The sequence below is a fragment of the Marmota monax genome, unplaced genomic scaffold, assembly GCF_021218885.2.
Source record: "Marmota monax isolate L192 unplaced genomic scaffold, Marmota_monax_Labrador192_F-V1.1 WCK01_AAM20220418_F8-fsc00022, whole genome shotgun sequence".
Classification (NCBI taxonomy): Eukaryota; Metazoa; Chordata; class Mammalia; order Rodentia; family Sciuridae; genus Marmota; species Marmota monax.
This window is the reverse complement of record NW_026695215.1, coordinates 1861319-1874277: the sequence shown is the minus strand read 5'-3', so window position 1 is coordinate 1874277 and position 12959 is coordinate 1861319. Positions and strand designations below refer to the sequence as shown.

General features: G+C 41.6%; 1 protein-coding gene across 15 annotated transcripts in view; it reads right to left on the bottom strand.

The window, feature by feature from the left end:
- Nucleotides 1–12959, bottom strand: part of Mbnl1 (muscleblind like splicing regulator 1) — a 193670-nt gene that overhangs the window by 21149 nt on the left and 159562 nt on the right. For all 15 annotated transcript variants that reach the window (XM_046431489.2, XM_046431485.2, XM_046431491.2 and 12 more), the window contains one exon: nt 7123–7323. In XM_046431489.2, the coding sequence (XP_046287445.1) occupies nt 7123–7323 (201 nt within the window). The remainder of the gene's footprint in view (nt 1–7122; nt 7324–12959) is intronic.

Below are 12959 nucleotides of genomic sequence, written 5' to 3'. Positions count from 1 at the left end.
TGGGAGCTTAGCAACAACAGCATAGCATGAGCATTTAATCATTCTACTAAACATGGTCTGGAGTGACCACCTTGGATGGTGCCTCTAATTCATCCACTAACTCGCACAACACAGGTACCTCAGAGGACACCGAGGTAATTTCCAATATTCCCATACTACAAACAATACCACAAAGAATACATTCCTGAAACAGGAATTTCTGATCATTTCCAAGGATGAATGTGCAGAAATGGCCTTGGTGAGTCAAAAAATAAAAGCACTATCTAAAGTTGCATAAGTGGTTTCCACCTGCCCTGGTGGAAGCCCCAGGGAGCCCTGGGACAGATGGACAGGAGGGGTTTCCAGGTGCTAGACGTCTGTCTGCACTGCTGGGTCCTTCTGCAGATGGAACAGAATTCCTCGAGCTAAAGCACACAGTCCTCCACAGTCTCCATGTATAAACGGATCCACCCCTTGACTGAATAACGGGTTTGGCCTGTTTTCTCTGATAAATTCAAGAACACTTTAGACTGCACCGATGCCCAAAGAAATCATTCAGATGTAGAATTGCATTAGCAAAATATAATTGACAAACAATTTCTACAAATTTACCTTCATAATTCAAATCAGAATAAGAGATTATGGGATCTAGCACACAGGGAATCTGAAACAGAGATGGTAGGGCACATCTAAAAACCCCAATATCATGGTTCTTCTTTCCCCCTGTCTTCTTATCTAGTCTTCCACATGCACATGTTTTTAAAGAGTGTGATTATAGTATACTTAAACTTGGTGGCCTTCTATGGACAACAGCATAGCATGAGCATTTAATCATTCTACTAAACATGGTCTGGAGTGACCACCTTGGATGGTGCCTCTAATTCATGCACTAGCTCGCACAACACAGGTACCTCAGAGGACACCGAGGTTATTTCCAATATTCCCATACTACAAATAATACTACAAAGAATACAATCCTGAAAGAGGAATTTCTGATCATTTCCAAGGATGAATGTGCAGAAATGGCCTTGGTGAGTAAAAAAATAAAAGCACTATCTAAAGTTGCATAAGTGGTTTTCAAATCTAAATTAAAACAATCAGATATATTTAGATAAACATAAGATGTGACTCAATCAAAAAGAATATTGAGTCTTTTATTCAACTGGTATTAAGGCAAGATTTATTTTATAAACCAGGCAAGTTTATCAAGATCAATAGAAAATGGGTAAAAGGTTGCTTTTCAAGTAAAAAAATCAGCATTCCAATAAAGATATTCTCTAAAAACATTTAAGTTCTAAAACATCTATGAAATAATTATACACTTTTAAGAAGTTAATTAAAAAAACAGAAAGGAATAAATCTCTTTTTGTTAAATAAATGGCAGTGATACAGTAGAAAGAAGATAGTTCTGAGTCTAAGATTGTGGGTTCCAATGCTGCCACTTGGCCAGCTATGGAATCTTCAAAATGAGAACACTATTAAGCCCAATTTTAAAAGGTCATGAACACTGTAGGAGATAATACATTCATAGCTTATAACATGCCACACAAGTCCTATGATGACAGACAATTCTGTTATTTGATCTCTTTTTTTTAAGTATCACAAACATGTTTCCAAATGGTCAAAATAATAAGAGGTTTTATAAGGAGTATTCTCCTTATTCTGCAAGTGAGGTGCTGGAGTCTAAGGAAACTAATTCTGCAAGTGAGATGCTGGAGTCTAAGGAAACTAGTGTCAATGTCTGAGTTAATGGACTGACATCTGCATGTTTTTTTTTTTTTCCCTTTCCAGAAGAGATACCTTTGAAGCAACAGTCTTTGTGTTCATTGTATTTGTGTAATCGACTCAGCCATTTTTTCAAGAATAACATCCCAAAACAGGAACAGAGACCTAATTATAACAGAGACTCAGTCTATTTTAATATTTGGGGCAGTCAGTTTTAAACTAAATGACCAATATTAGGGACTTACTGAAAGACATACACATACATGTTCAGCAGGAGGCACAGTGGCCTTCATTTCCAATTAAGCTTGAGCTAACATGACACTTTAAACAGTAATACTGAGAAAAAAGTAATACTGACAACCAGTGATTTTATCAGTGAGTTTAAACTCTAGTTCAAAAACATTTTTTTGTGTGCTTTCAATTTAGAAATGATTAAAATCTCCATGTTCTAAATTTCTGGTGATCAGTGGAAGGGACTTCATTTAATTTACTATATAATAAGGTTTTTATGTATCCAAAGACATGATGCTAGCTTTGGTCAGTTATTCCATAATTGTACAAATCTGATCAATGTTCTCCTCTTGTTAAAAAGGAAGAAAAGGACACCTGCTTTAACTGTCTCTGTTTATGTTAAGATCAAAGGGAAGTTTTCTTTGAAATCTAAAGTGGACCCTATAATTATCATTTATGCTAGAGAACACAGGAACACAGCATACTTCTATATAGTATAATTTATATTTTACATATATATGTGTATATGTGTATGTATATGTATGTATGTGTGTGTGTGTGTGTGTATATATGGTGGGAATTTGTCATTTGACTTCATGAAAATAATCAAATGTTAATATGTAGGGATGACCAACAAAAGAATCACTAAACCTACTTTCCAGGGGTCCAGTTATTCCTGGGTGAAGGGAGAAGCCTGCAAACCCACCGGGATAGGAAAAGAAACCAGCCTTCACCAGATGACTGAACGCTCACCTGCACGGCTGCTTTTACTGTGCTTTCTAGATTGATTCCTGTGCACAAAACTTGTAAGATTTCTCAGTCATTTTCTTGAGAAATTACAATATTACATAAGCAGTAGCCAAACGTTCTCTACAGAAATAGAAAAGCAAAGTAACCCTGCCAATAAGCCTCTCGTGTATCACTGAAAGCTTCTGCTTTTCTAATCTTCTCTGAATAGAAACTCTTACACCTAATCATGCTAAATCCACTGAACTCATGAAAGCTCCGACCTCTCTTCAGCTCTGCGAGGTGAATACTGTCCCCTTACCCTCGGCCCACAGAGGAGCTTTCTGACTCTTCTGGCCACGCACATGCACGGTGGCAGCACACGGCAGCCAGAGGCCTGAGTCGGAGCTGCGTCACCATCACCCAGTAGAGAAAGGCAGCAGCATGAGGGTGATTTTATTTACAAGGAAACTTCAACTGAAAATAGGAGAAACCAAGAGGTTTGCCCGCCTCACCCGGAACAGCTATGTTCTCATGAAGACCCCTGAAGTGAAAAGGAAGCAACTGACCCTAGAGCCACCTAACATCTTCCTAAGCACCCTGGGTTGGTTTGACCACTGCTGTGTGACATCAACTACTCTGATAAGCATCACTGTCTACCTAAAGGCTTCATTAGCTGGGGATTCCATTCGGAGCAGTTTAGCACTACGCAGATGTTTTCTGTCTGGGTGAGGCGGACTTTTCAACCAAGTCACAATAACTGTACGTGAAATAAACAATGAAAAGCTGAGGCACAGGTAACCAGTGCTGGCCCCTCCAGAGGGAGCCTGCAGCAGACATCAGCTGACCTGTGGGAACAAAGAGCCTGAGCCTCAGGACAGACCTACTAGGAAGTCCTCGGAGGAGGCCCTGTGACTCTGGCAATCACTCTAAGTGGTTCCAGTCTCATTGGGCCTGAAGCTACTGCACTGCATCTAGGAGTATGAGCGAGACTTGTAGCTGGTTGCTCAAAATGTAAACGTGACTCCAGGGGCACCTGAGCACATGTTTAAAAATTTCTCTTCAAGTTAAAATTTCATGTTTTGTGACCCTGTGGGATCACGCTAAGCTCTAAACAGGGCATGTATCTTTCTTTTTTTTGGTACTGGGGTTGAACTCGGGGGCATTCAACTACTAAGCCATATCATCAGCCCTATTTTGTATTTTATTTAGAGACAGGGTCTCGATGAGTTGCTTAGGGCCTTGTTAAGTTGCTGAGGCTGGCTTTGAACTCGTGATCCTCCTGCTTCAACCTCCTGAGCTGCTGGGATTACAGGGTGTACTACCATGCCCAGCAGGACGTGGATCTTTCTAGGATGGACTGAAGGGCTGACGGGCTGAAGGACTCCTTCATTCTTTCACATAACCAGTGACTGGACAGCAGTGTAGAGCTGGCACGGTTCTCCCGTGGCCCTTTCCTGAAGACTGGTCAGGGAGATCAGTGGGGGCTTCCCAGGTGTTCCTCAGGTGCTTCTACCTGAAGGAAGCTCAGTCGTTCTCCACTGGATGCTCAGCAGTAATTCATTCATTATCCTTTTGTACCCGAACTTACTATGCTTCTCAAAAGCAAGTCAAACAATGATTTCCCTCAGTACCAGCTCTTTGCTAAGAAGCATGGTAGGACATAAAGACCCAGACTTTTCTAGTAGCTACACACCTTAGTGATTTCCTAAAATAATCACTGAAGTAAAACTTGCTAGGAAGGTCACAAAATGGAATTTTAACAGTCACATTCCAGTGATTGGTATTTACCATCTTCAGAGAAAACCACAAAGTCTTAGGTTGAGAATACAGGAAATGCATGAAGACAGTCTTTAAAAATAATAAAGAAAAAAGGAAGATAGATGAGTGGATAAACAGACACACAGATGGCCTGATCAAGCCATGCATGTGATGTGTGTGTGTGTGTGTGTGTGTGTGTATACACACTTTCAAGTAAATGTTCCAAAACAGCGTGGCTGGTGCTAAAAGCAAAAAAATGGCCTCAATGTCCACAGAATGTTGTAAGTGGAGGTGACCTGAGAGATTATTGGGTGCAACCCCCTCATTTTACATGTTTGAAATGTGAATCTTGGAGTTTTGAGAATCTCAGACCAAGCTCATCTAATTAACAACACCAGAAGCATTAATGCTCAGCTGTCAGTTTTCCAATTTAAAAATTATTTTTTTGTAGCATGGCATAGGGTCCTGTAAACATGTCAATTCTTATAAGCAATTACAAAGAATCAGAAGTTTTTCAAATTTCTTCACTGTGTAATAACTGTATAATAAAAAGAGAAAAGAGAGTGGTAAGAATTAGGTAATATACCAAATGACTTAGGCTAGTCTCACCTCAGGTGAAACAAGAAGTTTAAAATACATATTAAAATAGAGTACGGGTTTCAACTCCAAATAACCAAACATGCGGCCATTAGTGAACCACTGTGTGCCCTCCCGGCCCTTCCTGCGCCCTCCCCCAAGCAGTGTCATTAGCATGCAGGAGACTGTCCACAACAATGCGGCACAGGTCAGAGGACTCTCCTCTGTCACACTCAGCTCCCCAGCAGATGGAGACTGGGACACCGACTCTGATCCAGCTGACCAAGCAGCACAGGACGCTGCTCTACGATCAAGCATTGGGGTACATGGCCCTCAGGCAAAAGAGAGTGACAGCTGATGGGGCAGAAGACACCTGTTACGACCACAGCAAAAGAAAGCGACAAAGCACACAGGTGATATCCACAGAAAACACGACCCAAAGATCAGTCTGCTTCCAATTAAACACCACCAAATGCAGCTGAAGGCCGACGACCTCAAATGGAGGGAGGGTTAGTTTTGGAAGCATTCTGGCCACACAACTCAGCCTTTTGCTGTCTCCATTCTCTCAGTTTTTTAAATATCATCACCGATTAATAATTAATTCATCCATGTTTGGCTCAGACTGCTTATGTCCTCCCATTAATCAATTAACAATCGTGAGTTAAGAACCCAGAGTTTGCTTTAGAAAGGTCAGGTGAAACACAACTGCTTCAAATGGTGAGCACCCAGTGATCTGAAATATTTAAAATTCATTCCATTTTGACCTAACTCATTTGCAAACAGAATTAGTTAATGCATGAGCAAGTACAAGGCTGAATGACAACCCACCTAAAAGTCCAGGTGCATCTCTGTAGCAAAGATAAGTTAGTGCACCTCTCTTCCCCTCACTTCCTTGTAAAATGAAGGTCATGACATCCTCCTAAGATTTTTTTGAGGTGTGAATGTGTGGGGCACCTGTCTGGTATATGGCTGCAAATATGCTGAAAACCGAGACCCTCTTTAACAAAGGAGACAAGAGTCAGTCAGTAGGACTCTGGTGCTTACTAAGTTCCTGCAAACTGACAGACCACTTTCGACTGACAGCCTTCCTCTGCTGCTGCCTCAGCAGTTCACACACGCAGGACTTCTCGGCCTGGGTACTGCCTCAACAGAGAAGGAAGACGAGGTGGTTCAGGGACAGGTCTGTACCTTTCATGAATACTACCAGTTCCCCCATATCTGTAGTTTTCCAGATACATTAATTCAGCCATGCTGAAACTCTGAGCAATCACTTCAAAGTATTATAACTTTAATTTCTTCCTCATGTATCAACAGCAAAGCACATGCACCTGATCAACCTTGACAGGAAGACTGAGAGCACCAAGAAATTTCCTATGAAAAATACTTTTAGAAGAATACATTTCACAAAGGTGCTCTGGGATTTCAACCAAAATATTGTACAGCTTATGAAGAAACTTGCAATAATAAATTTTACAATGTTTAATACACAGTAACTAATGCCTGTTACATCTTCATGAGAACTAAATTTTAGCAGACTGATACAATTTGCTATTTTTGATGGCTATGTCAATAAACAGTACTCCTACAATCCCAGTGGCTTAGGAAGTTGAGGCAGGAAGATCGTGAATCCAAAGCCAGCCTCAGCAACCTCGCGAGGTGCTCAGCAACTCAGGGAGATCCTGTCGCTAAATAAAATATAAAAATGGGCTAGGGATATGGCTCACTGGTTGAGTGCCCCTGAGTTCAATCCCAGGTACCCCCTTCAAAAAAAAAAAAAAAAAGAAAGAAAAAGAAATACTTGCTCAGCACCAGATGTCTTTCTAACTCTCTGAGGCAAATGTCATTATTACTAACATTTTAAAGAGAAGGAAACTGAGGCACAGTGGAGTAACAGGCAGCTCTAGAGCTCAGGCTCTCTGCTGTTATACTGGGGGATGCTGTGGTTTCTATAAACACTGCCTTCATCAAATAAAGCATACCTATTTTCTTCTAAAATGCTACAAACACTAAACCAAATGTTGATTCTGATTTAAAAAAAAAAAACAAAAAAAAAACAATTTTGGCCATGGACACAGTTTGAGGACTAGAATGAAAAACACAAAGACGCGGACACCACATTCCTACCTCCAGTCTGTCTGTGCGCATCAGTTTTTGGGCAGCAGCAGCGGCAGCCGCAGGCACGGGCACTCCGGGATTCCCTGTAACCAACATGGGTGCCGTGGGCAAGATCTCTGCTGGAACCAGGCTGGGGGAGACAGGTCCCAGGTAGGGATTAAAGGCTGCTGATGCATTGGTGGCTAAGCTTGGTGCAACTGAAAACATTGGCTGAAAAGTAAAACAGAAATCCAAGTTCAACGTGCATAAACAACAGTTCAAAGCTGCTGTCTTTCATCTTATCCATCCATCCGTCCACCCATCCATATTCCATTCCTTTTTCTTCCCTCCTTCCCTTTAATCCTGTGTTTATTTACTCTCATTTAGGAGAACAATACTTTGTTAAATAAATATTCATCAAATTAATATTTTTCCCCTAAAATATAATAGGTAAAGTTCATTAAGTCCTCCACAGGGATTTTGAAGTCTGAGGTCCATAGTACTTGGGATTTCCTTTAAGTAATAGATTGTTCAATGCAGAAACTTCCTGTGGTCTCTTATCTACATTGTTGTTCTGATTTAATCCTAGAACCTGTGTAAGACACAGACTTCATAATTGCCATGTTAGATGAGCCTGACAGACCTGTTTACAAGTGCTAACAGGTTTCAAGTGCCCTATTATCTGGCATAAACACAGCAGAAGTCCTGGGGGTGAGAGTCTCACAGCCAATGTAAATTGTAAATGAGTCCCTGGGCTATGTGAAAGGCAGGCACTGAGGAGCTTGCCCTTCACAGCAGAGGAGAAGGTGTGTGGACATTCACTTGATGTGGGTGTTTTTGAGGTCACTGCAAATGTTCTGCCAGCCTGTCACATCCTTGTGAGACATTCAACAATGAATTTATCTCACCAGGGAGGAAAAAAGTCTGAAATGTGAGGTCTGACAGATAATACTTCTAAAGAAATGCTACAGAACGGTTCAAGGAAATCCATACAGCAACCAAGAACAGGTACAACTTCTGTCATACATGTGAGGCTTGTTTCCATCTGTTGATATGCAGATTTGCCTTATCAAATACATTTGTTCTTGCACAGAACTGAACCATTTACCTGAGGTCTAGTTTAACCATTTGCACTTTATTAATGATACACTTTCAGTAGTTCCAATTCTTTAAGTTTAATGCTCTGTATAATTATGTTTGTCTCTGAAACACAAAAACTCATGGACAAAGTGGATCCTGTTGTTTAAGGTAATTTTTAGTGATTAATTAATTTTCTTTACCTGATGAAAAGAAATAGTATCACAGTACTTTCTTGGAATGAAAGTGGCATTAGGTGATATTAGATTACATCTGAATGTAGCTAATTCTTCCCTCTGATATGAGTAAGAAGTTCCATGATGCTACAGTACATGAAGAGAGTTTTGGATTAAAGCTTTGTGCAGTATATAGTGTGGAATTACAAAAGTAATTCTTATAGCACAGAAGATACTGGTTAGAAAATAAAACATCCTTTTTCTAGTCTGGCTGTCAATCATCCCATATGCAGAACAGTAAAACAGAATTCCCTTACTCCCTTTCTCTAGGTCAGTGGTTCTCAACCAGGGATGATACTTCTCAGGGGATGCTTGTCAATACCTGGAGATACCCTGGGTGGCAGCAGCACCCCGGCACCTGATGGCTGGAGCCATACGTTACTTTTCTAATACGTACCCACAATGCACAAGGCTCAAACCCAAAGCTCCCTGGACACTCCCTGTGCCCTGGCATCATCCCACGTGTTTTCCTATCAGGAGGGAGAAGTGGCTGCCTTCACCTGCAGAGGCACAGTGCTGGCACATCATGGGGCTCCTGAGGCCCCAGGACAGTCCTCACAGTGGCACCGTCCAGCCCAAGCCACCTATGCAGGACTGAGGCTACCAGGACACCCACTGTTCTCCTGGCCTCACAAACTGCTTTGGGACAGAATCTTTGCAGTTAGCATACACATTTTTAATAAGAAAATGTGAAACATAGACTATTCAATGCACAGTTTGATTCGCTGGGGAGAAAAAACAACACACCACAAATTCCATGCTACTACTGAGCTGACGTACTTAGGCCTCCAAACATGGTGGTGTGACTGGCATGGCTAGATGATCTGCCAGGTGATGCCTGATGCCTAGGCAACACCTGCAATCCCAGCCCCACCCCTGCCCGGAGAAGCTCCCCTCAGACTACAGGAAACTGCATCACAGACAACCAGCGGCTTGTCAGGGAGGGGCCAGGCATTCTCCGTCCACCCGTACCTGTCTGAGCTGCAGCTGGTTTAACGCTGCTCCACTGTCCCCTGGCTACACAGGCAGCCCTGGACTAGGATGGGGCTGTGTGGTGACTTCATGTTGAACCTGAATTTCTGTTTAAGAACATTCGTGTGAAATGTGCACTGCTACTCACTGTTAGATGCAGTGCGTGAAAACCCAGCCAGAGCAGCACTCTAATTTCTTACTAGATGTTTCAGAATTGTAAGAAATGGCAGAAAAATCGAACTGAGAATAGGAGGAAGAAGCTACTTAGTTATCATTCCACTTTGCATCCGGCTGCTATGAATGACTCTGTGTTTACAGACAGTATATTTTGAATGTTTATTCCAGGGAGTTATTGAGAAGTTTATGTCACTGCCCACAATCTAGTATAATTACTTAAAAGCAAAAATTTGGGGGGGGGGGAGGAAAAAAGCACCCTTATTTTAACCTAATGCCAGAGGGCCAATAAAACCCAGCTTTGTTAAATCTCGTTAAACAAAATACAGTGAAAATCCACAAACGCACACATCACAGCTGCTGCACATTACAGATAATACTTTTATTATATGAGAGTATTGATCCCATTAACTGGCAACAATCTCATGTATGAGTTGTTTCTCCAGATTGTCATGTGAACTGATTTCCTGAATTAATTCAGCAGAACAAATTCAAATCTGAAGATTTTAAGGGCATGGTCCCCAAGTAAAGTCTGTAGCAGCTTTAAAAACTAGAAATATCAACTCTTCAGCAAGCACTATCTCCAATGGCTCCCTCTCAGGTTTAGTAGAGCTAGTTACTGAAGACAACTGGTAACAACAGCTCTGCATTTTGGAACTTAATTCCAAAAGCTGCCATAAATAAAAAAGTACCACATTCCTTCCATTCTTTTCAATTTCTGCAAATTTGCTACACAGCTTTGGTTACATGGAACATGGAGTCGTCCCAGAGCACCTGGTGGAGTCCGGTCATGGTCAAGCCTTGGAAGATGCCCTCCCGGGTGCGGGAAGGCCCTGGACTGCCGGGCTCTGCCCATATTCTGTGAGCTCTCCTACAAAGCTGCAGCAAGAACCGGCCTCGGGCTCCGGGAACATCAAGTGGCACCCAATTTTCTTTAAAGTGCCCATAGGATAACGCAGAACTGTGCAATTGGTATATTTGATACCAACGACACCCCTGTGATAATGATGCACAGTTATCTTCATTCCCAGAAGGCACAGGAAAGTGGCTTGTGACTGCCTTTTCCCTGGGAACACCCTCAGCAGAGAGAAACAAACTGCAAATTTACTAATTTGGGTGCCACTTATGGGTTAATCACTTGTTTGTTTTAAATTAGATATTATACTTCCATTAAGGCAGTCGGGCTCTGTTATAAATAAAAATGTTATTCAGTTTCACATTATAAAACTAGTTAACTATGCAAACATGATTATTAGTATAAATTCCCTATTCGTACTGTGCCAGCATTGGCTAAGTGCTTTACCTGTGGTACTGTATTTAATCCTCATTACCCAGATCCCTGGCAAGTTTCTTTTCCTTTTTGTTTTTCCATTTATTTATTTAGGATGGGGGTGGAGTTGCAGGAGGGGACTGTTCAATTCTCAGCTAAATCCCCAGAATGCAGAACAATGCCAGCATATTGTAGGGACTTAATGGAAATTTGTTGAATGAACACTTGACTGAATGGATGAGTGAATGAATTACAGCACGGTCAGGTGGGTACTTACTCATTTTGTAGATAAAAAGCTCACAAAGATCATGTGCCCAGGGTTACAAATGAGTGGCTGGAAGGCCTACAAGTTGGAGAGGGGTGTGTCTGATTCCAATAGTTCTGGAATCCAGGTTCTCACATAATGGACCAGGTCCCCTTTAACTACCTGAGGACTGCTGATCTGTGAAAGCCCAGGACACCGCTCCTCTGAATCCCTAACAAAATGTACCAGGGAGGAGGTATTTTTTGAAAGCTCCTAGGTGACTACAAGTCCATGCACCGTGTGGTTTTCCACAGAAACAGTTCACTTTTCTGCTTCTCCTGAGGTCTCCCAGGAGACACCTTCTCTTAGGGTTCTCCTCTTTTGAGCATGTGTTTTTTTCCCCTCCACGTTGAATGCTACCACTTCCCAGCCCAACTGGTTAATTCTGAATCATGCTTCAAGAACCAGGACTCTTCTTCTTGAAGTTTCTCTGATCTGATTCCTATCCTCTGTTCTCCAAATGCCTTATCCCTTGAAAGCAGCATTTATCCATATACCACCTGGGTATCATGGAGACTGCCTAGCTCCAACTATACCGTGGACTCCCAGAGGGCAATCTCTTTGCTTACGCTTTGTGCAGTGTGTGTTGTGTGTGTGTGTATGTATTTATACATGCTTATATATATGTATTTATATATATGTGTGTGTGTATGTGTATCTATTCATGTGAGTGTATATATACACATGAATAAATACATATCCGTATCTGCTCTAACTGGCATTTCCACAAGGCCTCTACAATTATTGCTAATGAGTATTTGAGTGGATTTGCTAAATGCTTTTCTTTGCCACAGAAATTAACTAGCAAATGCATTAAATATTTTCAAGAACAGACACCCAAATGTCAAAAAAATGAAGAGATTTAATTAATATTTCCTCTCTTAACATCAAAATTTTTTTAATATTTATTTTTTAGTTGTAGTTGGACACAATACCTTTATTTCACTTATTTATTTTTATACAGTGCTGAGGATCGAACCCAGGGTCTCGCACGTGCGAGGCGAGCGCTCTACTGCTGAGCTACAACCCCAGCCCTTCACCTCAAAATTTAATGGTTACTTTCATGGTGATTTGGAAATCTAATGTGTTTTGCAATTTTTTTTATTAAACTGCCCAAGTTTTGGTAGCTACTATACTGTAATGCTGAAGCTATCATAGGGATTGTTTATTTAAAAACACTATGTGAAACAACATTTGTTTGAAAATATTGCTTGAAATTAGTAATAAAATGAAAAAATTACCAGTAACATATCATCAGCATTACTTGAGACTTATGGAACACAAATCTTACAAGTCAGGTTTTTCTAGATTGTGTGTGTGTGTGCAAGAAGAGAGACTGAGGCATCATCCTGTGCCCACAGCTATCGTGAGTAAACCATTATTTTGAATATAAACAGCACTCAAAGCTAATGGGAGGGATCAACAAATCCACACTGAAAATTCTCCTCTTCCAAGAAGGCAGCCTGGGACTGGAGTGGAGCAGTCAACAGGCCAGAACCCGCCTCTGGCCAGCTGGGCCTGCACAGAAAGGATGAGATGTGTGTGATTCTCAGGGTCACTCTGCCCTTCAGGCCAGTTTTACTGAGACCCTTTAAATAAAGCAGGCTCACTTCAGCCCCCTGTCCACAGGCACATGCTGACCAAGGGCTGGTTCCCACATCGGCACTGCTCTTGGGCTGCCGGCCCGGACTGAGGCAGGTGGACCGGCACCACCTGAAGGCAGCTGAGATGGAAACTCTTCTCAGAAACTCCCTGGGACAAAGAGGCTTCCTCTCAACCCCTGGAGCACCAGCTGGAGAGTAAAGCAGGAAAAAATAGTTCAAGAACTCTGAAA